Source organism: Rhincodon typus, chromosome 15 (assembly GCF_021869965.1).
Source record: "Rhincodon typus isolate 14 chromosome 15, sRhiTyp1.1, whole genome shotgun sequence".
Classification (NCBI taxonomy): Eukaryota; Metazoa; Chordata; class Chondrichthyes; order Orectolobiformes; family Rhincodontidae; genus Rhincodon; species Rhincodon typus.
The window spans coordinates 20,985,269-20,998,864 of record NC_063346.1 but is presented as its reverse complement, the minus strand read 5'-3'; the positions used below and the strand labels follow the sequence as shown (position 1 = coordinate 20,998,864).

At 40.7% G+C, this 13,596-nt stretch overlaps 1 protein-coding gene across 1 annotated transcript in view; it reads right to left on the bottom strand.

The window, feature by feature from the left end:
• The window catches only part of si:dkey-238o13.4 (uncharacterized protein LOC560780 homolog), a 31,523-nt gene extending 18,260 nt beyond the window's left edge, over positions 1-13,263 (bottom strand). Inside the window, exon 1 of the mRNA XM_020516219.2 lies at positions 13,073-13,263. Within this exon, the coding sequence (XP_020371808.1) occupies positions 13,073-13,160 (88 nt within the window). The 5' untranslated portion in view covers positions 13,161-13,263. The remainder of the gene's footprint in view (positions 1-13,072) is intronic.
• Between the last annotated feature and the right edge of the window lie 333 nt (positions 13,264-13,596).

Here is a 13,596-nt window from a genome sequence, read left to right as displayed (position 1 = left end):
GACCCAGGTTCGATTCCACCCTCAGGCAACTGTCTGTGTGGAGTTTGCACATTCTCCCCGTGTCTGCATGGATTTCCTCTGGGTGCTCTGGTTTCCTCCCACAGTCCAAAGATGTGCAGGCTAGGTGGATTGGCCATGCTAAATTACACCATAGTGTATGCGGGGGTGGATATAGGTGGAATGCTCTGTGCCCTACGCGCATAAGATGAATGACATGTTGATCCCACTTTTACGGTCTTGGCCGAGGAAGGAATTTTGGCTTGGAGAATTCACTTACTTTATTCAAGGACTGCCATAGGAACTCTAACTGCTTGAAAGAGCAAGAAGATCTTAGTTGAGCATCTGCGACCAAAGAATTTCCTTTTATAGTACTTGGGCATAAGTGATCACTTCCGACTGGTACACTGACCAGAAATAACACTGTGTTAATAAATGTAAACGATGAATATGTCTGCCTTAGTTCTTCAACTTATTTCTTTAACAAAGGTGTGATCCAGTTATTTTAAATACATCAAAGTCTCTGCTAAATAATGGAGAGAATTTCAGACACATACAATGAGTGCTCTTATCTATTATGCCACAATCTTAGAATGTATGTAGTGAAATCAACTTTGCCATTCTTTTTGAAGCTTTTAATAAATCAATGTTGTTTGGAAGAATGGAAGTTCAAAACTTCACACAATGACCTGTAATCAAAGTCTCTTGGAAAACATTCCATTCCCTGATTGATCCTGTTGATAACAGACTTAGACTGACTGGGTGTTTTCAGTGAAATGGGTAATAATTACACCCAAACATTAATCACACTTGGGTTGGGAGTCTAAGCCCAGCTTTAAACAGTAGGACACCTTGAAAGCCAGAGTTTAAACAACTTCAAACTCTAATCAGTGTGACCAATAATTAAGTAACCTTGGCCTCAGTGTGAAATAATTTTACATGATACTCTTGGGAAGGGCAGTCGCTGAAAAATACAAATACCTTCTCTTTAAGCCACTGAAACACTTCACTGTAAACAGAATGCAACTGCAAATACTTCTTTGCATGATTAAAAAGAAAATTCTAAATTGACAAAGCACTTCTCAAAGCACAGACTCCTATCAAAGTAATGGCTCTAATATTGTAACAATATTCTTTCATTATTCTTCTGTGATGGTAACCGATTTAAGTGAAATAATTTAGGAAGAAACAGTGGCATAACCTCATGTGATCTTATTAACTAAAGACTGTTTAAGGTCTTGAGGGGAATGATTTTTCACACCCTTCCATCTTTGAAAGATGATGAATGCAGAGCAAACAAATCCATTTCAGATGTGGTGTCTTCATATGACAAATTTAATTGATGTCTGAGACACTAATGTTTGTGTGCAACACATGAAGCTACTAAATGTTATTGTGGGTTGTTGTTTTCAGTTTTAATGCCGAGCCACTGGTCACTATGGTGGTGCACAGGAGGCACTAGGAGTTGGCTAGTGACTCCCAGATGCAGTGTTTGGTGTTTAGGGTCTTCTTCTCATGCTTGTAAGCCTCTACGAAGCAGAGCTTTGGGCATCCTAATAGCCATCTGATTCCAGATGCCTCACCATACAAAAACTCTTTGAATATGAGACCACACGTGAAAGTGTCCAAGCCATTGAAATCACCTCTATTTGAGGAGTGCCAACAATCTTGGTAGTTCTGCTTTTGAACTAGGCTGCCATATTTGTGATTTTGCCTAGAATATATATTCGCAAAGCACTGTGGATAGAGAAGACAAATCTTTTTTGAATCTCTTTTCTTGACTGAGAGCACAGACCTTAGATATCATCAGTTTGATCAGCTTGATGTTATCGCAGTCGATCTGTTTTCCCTATGTACACACCAAGTTCTGCATCAGGAGATGGATTCTCTGTCACTATGGACCCAAGGGGGATATCAACAGTAGCAAACTAGATTAAGTTCTGTTCACTCGCCCATCTCTTAATTATATAGCAAATGATATTTAGAGTGTTCATATCATCAAATTATCAATTTCATTAAAATGACAAGCAACTCTTCAGGGTTTAGGGAGAATTATATTCAGATATTGAAATGATCAACTTTTCTTTCACCAGAAAGAACAATGGTCTTTTGTTTCAGTTTTTACTATTTGTAGATTCAAAACTAATTTATAGCTACAGACTCCTTTTGAGTTCACCAGACATATTACAAGGTACCATTAATTACTAATGTGTCTCAAAGTATCTGTGAAGTATGTTCAAAGATTTTTGTATTTAAAAACTTAGAATCCTAGACTGGATGATTCATTAATCCACCTACACCCTTTCTAATACAGCAGTAAAATGATTGAAACTTGGCAAGTTCAGCAGTTATTCTTCCTCTCTATTCATGATCTGCCTTTCTTTGCCTGTCCTGCAGGTGATTATACAGATTACATTACACAAATAGTTGTGTTCAGAAAGTAAAATCACTAAGTTATTGAACCATTAGAGAAAGACTGCACCCTTTCTTGATTCTATAACCTTAAAGTTCATGGTGGATTGCTGGACAGGTAGATGAGCAATTAGACAGGGCTTATAGCCAGCAGAGGCTCTGCCCCAAATAATAAAGATATGGGTTCCACACCATTTACACACTCCCTGGATGCTGACCTCACTAAAGACAAGGAATTTCAGAACAGCTCCCTGCCACTTTGTGTAACAGTTACAGGTGAAAACCCCAATTTGATTCAAACTGTGAGAAATTTGACACTTGCCACTTCTCTATACAATAAGTTGATCTTTTATCAAGTACTGTTCAAGAACTGTAGCTGCCAGGGATCCAGTTGAATTACACAGTTCATGGTAACCAACATCAGCAGTTCCTAGGAACTTGTCGCAAATGTAAGATGCAAATAATTTGCAGTCATGTGTGGGAACACTAACCAATTTCTTCTCGCCCACAAGCAGAAATGCTCAATTGAGATCAATTAACTCAGGTTTGAGATGTGACTAGAGATATTGCTATTAAAATGACTCAGTATCATACCAATTATATCAGTTACTCATTGAACTATTGGGAACTCCCTTTATGTTGAACTTGCACAATATTGATATTTGGTATCCTCTGCTATAGCTGGCACAATCTTTTGCTTCAAATGGATAATTAACCTGCAAATATATCTGGCTACATTTCAGCCTCTGTCAGTAGAACATCTGTTTCATTCTAATCAGAAGACTTGGGTTTTAAGATTCACCCCAAGACTGTTAATAATCTCATGGAACACGTAACAGTAATAGCAAGGGAATGCCATACAGTTGGAGATTCTGGCCTTTGGATCAAGTCTCTTTGCTTATTCGGATGGAAGTAGAAGATCTATTGGTATTATTTGTAAGTCACTGTTTCATCCTGGAAGGGAGTGGTAAAAGGGCAAGGGCTGTATCTCTTGCACAGGCATGGAAAGATGACATGTAAAAGGATAGTATACTAGAGATGATTGAGGAGCAGACATGTCTCTCAGAGGAAATGGTCCTTTCAGAATGTGGGAAGGGATGAGAAAAATATTTCATGTGGTGGCATCAATCTGGTGTGATCAGAAAATAATCCATTGAAATGTGAAAGATGGTGGACGAGAAGTTGAAGACAATGGGAACCCTAGTATGATTCTGGGAAGAAGGGAAAAGACAGAGAGCAGAAGACTGGAAAATTGGACAGACATGTTCAAATACAATGTCAATTATAACAACAAGAAATCCTCAATTGAGGAAAAAGGCAGCTATTTCAGAAATACCAGTAGGAGGCTTTGTCAGAACAGATGTGGTAGAACTGGAGAAACTGGGAGATTGAAACAGCATCCTTATGGGAAGCAAGATGGAAGCGAGTGTAATCATGACAGCTGTGAAATTCTGTGACTTTATAAAAGATACTGTCGACATTCTATCTGCAGAAATCTAGATGGAGAATTTGAGCAAAAGAAGGGATGAGTCAGAGATAGACCATGTGAAAGTATGGGAAAATTGGAAAAGTTGATGATTTTTCAAGTTTAGGACGAGAGAGGAAATGTCACCACTATAGTCATTAATGAACCAGAAGAAGAGGTAAGGGAGGGGGCCCAGGTAAGGCTAGGAAAAAGAATGTTCCATGTATCCTACAAAAAGGCAGGGATGACTAGAATCAATACGGGTTCCCCTAGCAACAACATTTAACTTGAGGAAGTGAATGGTTATACTAAGTATACTTAGTATTTAATTCCCTAAATAATGGGAATTGAATAAGTTAAGTTAAATAAATTGATTTTGATTCAAGGTGTTATCAAGAAACATTGCATCTTTAATCTTCTTGCCAACAGTATATCGGGAGTTGTCTATTGTGTCTCAAGCTGGGAAAGTGACTCTAAGGTTAATGTAAATGATGTAGTTCTCAGGGGTTTAGTCAAGGGTAGCATGATTCTCAGGCCTGAAAGCTGATCAGGAGGTATTGGCCACAGTGCAGAAAATCCTGCTTCGTATTAACTCTCAGAATTGACAATAGCTCTCAGATCACATTCTATAACTGAGAAGGATTTTAATCTACATTAATGTTAGAGGTGTCACTTCCTGACAGAACCACCATTGACATTCTCTAAGTTTCTCTTTTCTAACAATCCATTTCTAACAGCTGATAATATCATTTAAGAAATATGTTACATTATTTTAAAGGGGATGATGACTGGGAAAGTTATTTGGATTGAAAATACTCATTCTTCCAAAATAGACTAGAGTTAATCTACGTCTTGTGACAGAAAGGTAACAGTCTAACTTTAGAGTGATCTTGCAGGCAAATTGTTTCAAGATACCCAACAGAGACAGTAACCACTTGGATTTGATTAGTCAAGATGTATAGCTTTATAGTGTAATTAATTCCCAAGATATTCATGTCACTAATAAGGCTAGTCTTTATTGCCTTACCTTATTTGCCCCTCAAAATAATGTGAGGGCCCTTCTTTCAGAACTACTGCAGTCTGGGTGATGAAGATACTTTCACAATTCTGATATTATTAAATTGTCTTATTGCTAAAGATGAGAACATCTGCTTCATAGCACTCCCTCAAAGCTCAGCAATGTTGTAAACCCAGGAGGGAAATTCTTTTGACAAAAAGTAATGTATTCAAGAAATAGGGGATCAGAACTCAAAACAGATACTCCTAAGATGCTGTGCGAAAGCCATCTGTAATTTTAAACTAAAGAAGTATCACTCACATTGGGTGGACCCCACTGAATTCTAAACAAAGCAATATATTGTATGACTGCAAGACCAATGTAAAGACTATTTTAATTTTTTGTCTACTACACTTTTGGAAAATGAAACTGACACCTTGTTGTCACATTTGATTCCAAGATGAGCTTCCAACCTCATATTCACACTATCATTAAGCCTGCCACTATAACAATACTCCCCTTTGTCCTTTTCCCTGCTGCAGAAATCCTCATCTGTGCCTTTGGAATAGTAAAGTCCTGAGGAAACAATGCAGTCCTGGCTGCACTCCCAAATTCTACTTTCCATAAACCAGATGTTATTCAAACCTCTGCCACCCGTGTCTTAACTGACATCAAGTATCATTTCCTGATCACCCTCAGCTCACTGACCTCTATTACCTTTTGGTTAAGTGATGCCTCAATTTCAAAATTTGCAGCCTTATTCTGAAATCCCTTCATGGCCTTACCTCTCCCTATTCCTACAATCACCTCCAAACACACAACCTTCCAAGATATTTGCACTTCTCTCATTCTGGCATTTTGTGCATTCCATTCCGAATTATAAATGCTCCATCACTGGTGGCTATGTTTTCAGTTGCTTATCCAAGTTTTGGAATTCTGCCTGTACATCTCTCCACTTCTCTTACTCATTTTCTTCCTTTAAGACTCTTAAGTCATGCCTCTGAGCAAGCTTTTGGTCATTTATCCTCATTTCGCCCTGTGACTCACTATCAAAAATTGTTTGATAATGTTTCTATGAAGCACCTCAGATGTTTCATTACATCAACTCTACTACATGAAAATAGGCTGCTGGGAAGCATCAGAGATGCTCTTTGATGTCAAGTGAGCTTTAAGCTTCATGAAACAAGTTTATCCGGGAGAATGATATTGCATGCAAAATAGATACACTGCCGCGTATCACATTTACAAGGGTAAAAATGTTTTCAAAAACAAAATTAAATTCATAGAAAAACTGTGAAGATATTTCTGTTTTGTTATGCATTATTACCTGTTTATGATGATACCTCTGGCCCCATATTAAATTTGTCAACATATCAGGCTGTTGACATGACTGATTCAAGATTATGATATTTGTCATAATTTCTGCAGTTTTACCAAACCAAATACTCATTGATTTTGTTTTGACAAAAATGCCAATACCCAATATGAGAATTTGGAGGGACATGGGGGAAAACAAGCAGCAGCTTTGTTGGATACGTTTGGTTTTGTGTTACAAGTTATTTTATTTAAAACATTAAATGCCAAAAATGTCAAAATACAAAGGTTCTTTCAAATCGATGACATTGGGACAGAAACAAAGACACTTACCGACTAATCAGGTTATCCCTCAGTGTTTGTTTTGAGATTGAGAGGTACAAATTGTAAAGGTAAAGAGCTAAATGGTTTTAATGGTGTGGTCAACAAAAATGGGTTGTTGACTTATATGGGGTTGAAGTAAGTTAGTAGCACTGTATAAGAATGCCAACATTTCTTGAGGTGCCATAATAATGCTCATGAAATTTAGCACAGTATTATCAATACACTGTAGAAAACAAAGGAAACTTCATTAATTTATTGATAACTGATTAACAGGCACTATTCTTTCATGTAAAACATCAAGGTAAGTGAAGTATAATAGAAATTGAATCATTTCCATATTTCACAAATTAAGAATGTTATTGATAGCTAAAACAAAAACTTATTGTAAAAATAAAAGAGATTACAACTAACAATAGTTGTATTGTCGTAAAGCATTTGAAAATCAGGCTAAGGTTCTGATAATCACAGCCAAAATGTTCTCATTGCAGCAGGAACCCCAACAATTGACCCAAAATTTGTGGGACACACTGACTTTGAGCATTTGCAGGAGCCCAGGCATTTTTTTTGAGGCTCCAGCAGTTTTTCACAGAAGCTGATGTCTTTTGAAAGGACATGTGCCTGTCCCCCAAGAACTGCCAGAAAATAGGAGAACCAGCTGCTCAGCAATTTCAGTGCTGCCACCAAGAGTGGGAGCCATTGCTGGGACTGCACCAGGATCAAGAGGACACCATGGAAGGAAGTCATATTCACAACCAGCTAAGTAGGCTCTGGGAGAGCTGAAAAACAGGCTCTGGTGAAGAGAGATAGTAGGAACTGCAGATGCTGGTGAATCCGAGACAACAAGGTGCAGAACTGGATGAACACAGCAGGCCAAGCAGCAAGATAGGAGCAGAAAGGCTGACGTTTCAGGCCTAAACCCTTCATCAGAAAAAGGGGAGGGGAAGGGGGTTCTGAAATAAATAGGGAGAGAGTGGGAGGCGGATAGAAGAGGGATAGAGGAGAGGATAGGTGGAGAGGAAACAAACAGGTCGAAGAGGCGGAGATGGAGCCAGTAAAGGTGAGTGTAGGTGGGGAGTTACGGAGGGGATAGGTCAGTCCAGGGAGGACGGACAGGTCAAGGGGGCGGGATGAGGTTAGTAGGTAGAAGATGGGGGTGCAGCTTGAGGTGGGAGGAGGGGATAGGTGGGAGGAAGAACAGGTTAGGGAGGCGGGGACGAGCTGGACTGGTTTTGGGATGCGATAGGGGGAGGGGAGATTTTGAAGCTTGTGAAATCTACATTGATACCATTGGGCTGCAGGGTTCCCAAGCGGAATATCAGTTGCTGTTCCTGCAACCTTCAGGTGGCATCGTTGTGGCACTGCAGGAGGCCCAGGATGGACATGTCGTCTGAGGAATGGGAGGGGGAGTTGAAATGGTTCGCGACTGGGAGGTGCAGTTGTTTATTGCGAACCGAGCGTAGGTGTTCTGCAAAGCAGTCCCCGAGCCTCCGCTTGGTTTTCCCGATGTAGAGGAGGCCACAACAGGTACAGCGGATGCAGTATACTACATTGGCAGATGTGCAGGTGAACATCTGCTTGATGTGGAAAGTCTTCTTGGGGCCTGGGATGGGGGTGAGGGAGGAGGTATGGGGGCAGGTGTAGCACTTCCTGCGGTTGCAGGGAAAAGTGCCGGGTGTGGTGGGGCTGGAGGGGAGTGTGGAGCGGACAAGGGAGTCACGGAGAGAGTGGTCCCTCCGGAAAGCAGAAGTTTGGTGGGCCATTGCTGCTGGGTGGCCCCTCTACGATCCAAACAACTACCTTATTAGAGGTACCCTTTCTCCACTGAGAGGGGCCAGAGCTAACTGCCAGTCTTCATGCTCATTGAATAACCTGCCATTGCAGGTGAAGAGTCAGTAGCAATGGGAAGAGACCCTTAATTGTTTTTGGGATGACAATGCTGTTCTCCATCTTCCTCACCACTGGTTTAATGACATGGTGGTGAGAAACTGACAGGCTGTCCAGCACCTGTTATTTTATGGACTATATCCACCCTGCCTTCCAAGCTATCCTAAGATGGATTAACAAAATGCAACATCATGCCTGTTCAGCACAGGATTTCCAAATTCCTGCCTATTCTGAAGTCTCCCAGAAACGAACGTTGATTGTCCAGTTACTGCTGCAAGCAAATTGGGAGAAACATCTTTGCAATGTCAGTAGAACTCAAGTGGAGATTACAGCTGCTTCATTTAGAACTTACACAGGTTAGATCATCAACACCTTACTTACTCTGGCGCCTTGCAGTTCCCAATTCTACTGAGACAGTCACTTTCATATCAATGTATGGCAACAGTTTGTAAATATGGCCTTTGTGGAATGGAGTTATTTTTCCAGCATCAATAGCAGCAGAGATCCTACTTTATTTTTGAACACATCTGCAACATTTGATCTCAGGGACAGAGCAGTTTTCCCGTCACTACAGCTTCTGGACAAAGAGCTGTCCATTTTCCAACAGTCACTGCCACTTTCAGACTTGCCTTTGGGAGCTTCAACAAATCCCCCAGTGCATTTCACCTTTTGTTTCCTGCTACTGCCCTAATGCTGGCATACAGAGATCTGAGAAACACAGTCCTTTATAGCAGTTAACACTCTGCTGAAAATGGGGGACACTTGAAATGAAATGGGTATTTAGTCTGCACATAAACAGAGCTGAAAACTAATGTGCACGAGGGAATCTGCAAACTACAAATTGGCTTTTTCTCTGAAGTTTGAGTTTAAATGTGTAAATAAGTAGCAATGCTTAACAGATCCAACAGCAGGAACAATTTACAAAATAAATTCAAAACATTCAGAGCGTAGAATTGTCCAGCAATATCCAAATTTGAAAATGGAGCTAGATTTCCTTTGTTTGCATCCCACTCACCTCCAATTCTCAGACCTTCTTAGCTCATGACCTCTTGTGCAAAACCACAAATGGAAGCCCTGAACAATTGAAGATCCAATTGTTAGAGCAGCAATGCAACAACATTTGCAATCTGGGGGCAAGTGTCAAGTAATCGAATCATTACATCACCGACGCTCCAAGAATGCATTTAATGAATGTTGTCAATCTTTAACAGTGAGCCATTGGAATATACCATTGATTAGAGATGTTGGAATTATGGCCTTTTGCAGGAGAGAATTAGATTTCAGATTTCTGGAATAGCTGAATATTATAAGGGAAGAGATACCATGAGATCAGTAGGTGTATGTGAGAAAACAATTCATTGAGGGAAAGATTGGGAAATGTTTTGAATATGGCAAGAGTGAAGACATGCAATCAACTTTTCATAAGTAGGAGTGGGAAATCTTGTTGATGGAATAATGGATTGTGATAAAAATTCCAGTTCAGGGTTGAACTAGTTGAACTGGTTAGGTCGCCGGCTTGAGTCCAATGGGGCAGCTGGAAAAGCTGATGAAGTCTAGCCTGGAGCATGTGAATAACAATGAGCGCTGGCCATGCGGTGTGGTTGCTGGTGCAAACTGAATCTCATTTAGTACTTGACATCAGGCACAAAATTGCTCAAACAGCAACTGATGTCAATGATCGTGGGATCATCGAGAGCTGTCTGATAAGAGTGGTTGTATTGGTGGCAGCAACAACTCAGTGTTGTGTGTGCAGACATTGACTTTGCAACTCTCAAAATGAAGTCAGCATCATGATCTCACCAGGAAATCTCTTTGGTTAGGTTAATAATCTTGTTGGGTTGAGAGAGGACAGTATACAGAACTGAATTTTTAAATTTACTGAAGTTAATTATTAAAATCTCTCCCCATATTGTCAGGCTCAAGAACTGCCAAATAGTTCACACAATCATCCCACCAATAGTTGATGCAGATTAAATGGCTCATATAAGAATAACCAGGAAAATGTTAATAGAAATTGAACTTTTAACCTTTTTTTTCAGAGGAAGCATTGGAAAGGCACTTTGATTTCAATTTCCTAAATTGTGCACAATCACTCAGTCATCCTACGGTGGGCCAAGTCCCACTATAGTTTCCATTGTCAATCTAGTAGAATGCATTTTGCTGGTTGGCCAGGTATACCCCTCTTTCATCTCCTGTGTTGTATCAGACACTTCAGCTGGCATTAATCACTCACTGCCTGAAGGTATTGCAGGCCTTACCACAGGCTAGGTTTCAAAGTTGCCTGCAAGGAATGATTTCACTGCATTCCCACTGTACTGCCCCTTAGTTCAGGCTTTTAGATTTAACATCAGGTTGGATTTCTATTGGTGGTCGGAGAACAAATGGTTAAGTTGTCATACTACTTACAGTAACTAACAGGCCAATGAATGAATATGGCACAGGCCCAAACAAGTAAATCTATGTTTAAAAAATAATGGACAGGAGTTTAAGAAGGGAAGGTGTCTATCTCTTAATGCCTTCATCCATCTCTAAGTCATTGCCTTTTGGAATATCAGGTTTTACACACATTGAGTCCACATTCACTGGTGACCTGACATACCATAGCAGTTACTGATGTTCTTTAATTTGGAGCCTCTAATATTTTATTCAATATGGTAAAGGTAAAGCTGCCATAGTCCCTAAGAACTGCTCTCTGAGGGAGAAATGGTGGTGCTTTAACCTAAAGATCACCACACCTGATGTAGGGAAAGAGGTTGAGAAGGAGACTCCTTCACAGTAAGTGAGCTAGTGCAGGATTTGAACCTATGCTGTTGGTGGTGCTCATCCACATAACCAAACCCCTTACCTTATAACAACACACAAATAACAAACAAGAAAGAGAGAAAAGTCCAAAACAGAGAGAGAAAAGGCTGGAGAAACCCAGCAAGTCTGGCAGCATCAGTGGGGATAGAAACAGAGTTAATGTTTTGACTTTCGTATGACTCTTCTTCAGAATCTCCATTTTGGTTTCTGGTTTGTAGGTTGCAAAACTTTTTTTTTTAAATGAATTGCCTGACATGGCAGGAATTGGTCATTCACAAATAGATGAAAGGTGAATTAAAGAGGCATGCACTGTCACATTCACCTACACCTGGGTAATTGGTTTCACAAAGTGCCGCAGGCTTGGCTTTGTTACGGCTGTAACTGAACTGAAGACTATAGCAAAATACCTTTCATTTTTTAAACAATTAATATGGTGAGTGAAAAGCTGCACAAAACAACAAAGGAGCAGAGCTGGTCAAGTAATTGTAAGAGACATTTGAATGGCCCAGTCATGTTAGGTTTCCCCCTTATTTTCTTCTACACCTGAAAAGGGAGATTATAGTATTAAACAAACAAACCGTTGCCTTTGAGCACTGTGTACAGAGATTTGATTTTACAGCTAGATTCAATTCCAGATTTAATTCCAGATTTATAATAAAGAGAGTTGGGAATTTGCCATTATTTTTTTAAAAGAGAAATTTTGCAACATAGCATGAACTGTTTACTTTGCCCCTCTTCAGATACAAGCCATCCTGTGCAAAATAAAATCCTGCCTCTGTTTCACATTGAATTTGGATTGTTTTCAGGTCAATAAATCATTGATACAACCTGAAGCATTTCAGCAGCATTTAAACAACGGAAGGATATCAAAACCTTAGAGACCGTGTAGAAGAGAATTTAATCCTGATACCAGGAGCTGAAGGACTGAACACACTGGCTTTGTTCTCCTTAAGAAGAGAAGGTTAAGAGGTTTTATAATAAAGCTTTTGACATCATGAATGATTGTTTTTCTATATTTATCAATCAACAATGACAGGAAGGTTAGCTGGGGAGACCCAGATATAAGGCAATTGGCAAAAGAACCTGGGGACATAGACACAGAATGCTGGAGAAACTCAACAGGTCTGCCAACATCTGTTGAGAGAGAAACAGAGATAATGTTTCTAGGCCAGTGACCCTTCTTCGGGACTGAAATGAACCTTGTTTTAATTGGAGGTTGTTTGAATGTTCTTCCTGAAAGTGGTGGTGGATTTAGACTCAAGTCACTTTCCAGTGAGAACTGGAAATCCACAGGGGAAAAGAAACCTTTATAGGACTGTAGGGAAAAAAAACCTTGCATTAGCCACTTTTGTTACTATTCCCTACCAAACGGAAAGATACAGCCAAATAAGTACTTGATGTTAGTCGCTGCTGTAATGTGAGAGACGGGTGAACCGATCTGAACACAGCAAGATCCCACAAACAGCGATGTGGCCACCTGTTTTGGTGATGCTGTTTGAGGGTTAAGTAAGGGCCAGGGTACCTTGCTCCTTCAAACAACGTTCACACCCAGCCAGCTTCAACGCTAACTGCAGTACAATCATTGGAAAGCTCTTTCAGGTAGCTGACAACCTGGCCATGGGCCGAGTGACTTCCTTCTCCGCTGCCCAGCTTCGCAAAGGATCCTCTGGAGCGTCATTTTCACGTTGCACTGCTCTCGGGGAAAAGTCAGCTGGAGTTTACCTTGATCATGTAACAATGAGCAGCTTCGCACGGATGGCAGCGACACTGTGCGAACAGATACCAGAGCAGGCTGGAGATGGTTTGTGGATTATGTAACTTAACGTGTCTAACTTAAACAGCTGCTATGTCTTAGCGCCCAAACATTTGCCACCTACCTCTGTCCAGCAATACTTTCACAGTTCCCGAGCCCACTGTTCCGGCTCCCCCCAGGACAAGGACAGTGCGGTCTCCTGGAGCGCTCATTTTGGGCAAAGCTGGGAACGTTTGCAGCCACTGAGAATGAAATGAACACGACTGCCAGCAAAGAGCTGGTGCCTTTTCTTATATGGGACCTGGAGGTGTGTGCTCCGCTTCCCTACGTAGACACAAAACTCCTCCCTTCCACATCACACCCAACATCTCAGGACACAGTACAAGAACATCAACAGCAAGCTTTAAAACGCCATCCCCTGATAGAACCGTGTAGAGGTGGAACAAACCCACCGATACTTTATGGCTATCCCTGCCCATGTCCCTTAGATCGTATAAATGTTACATGGTCTTATGTTAGAACGACTCCTTCCCAAACAGTTTGGAGTTACAAGCGGCGAAATGCCCGATTGGAAACTGCTAATTGTGGAATTGTCATCTGGAATACTCCTGACTGTGAATGTGCCAGAAATCTGAGGAGCGGTGCGAG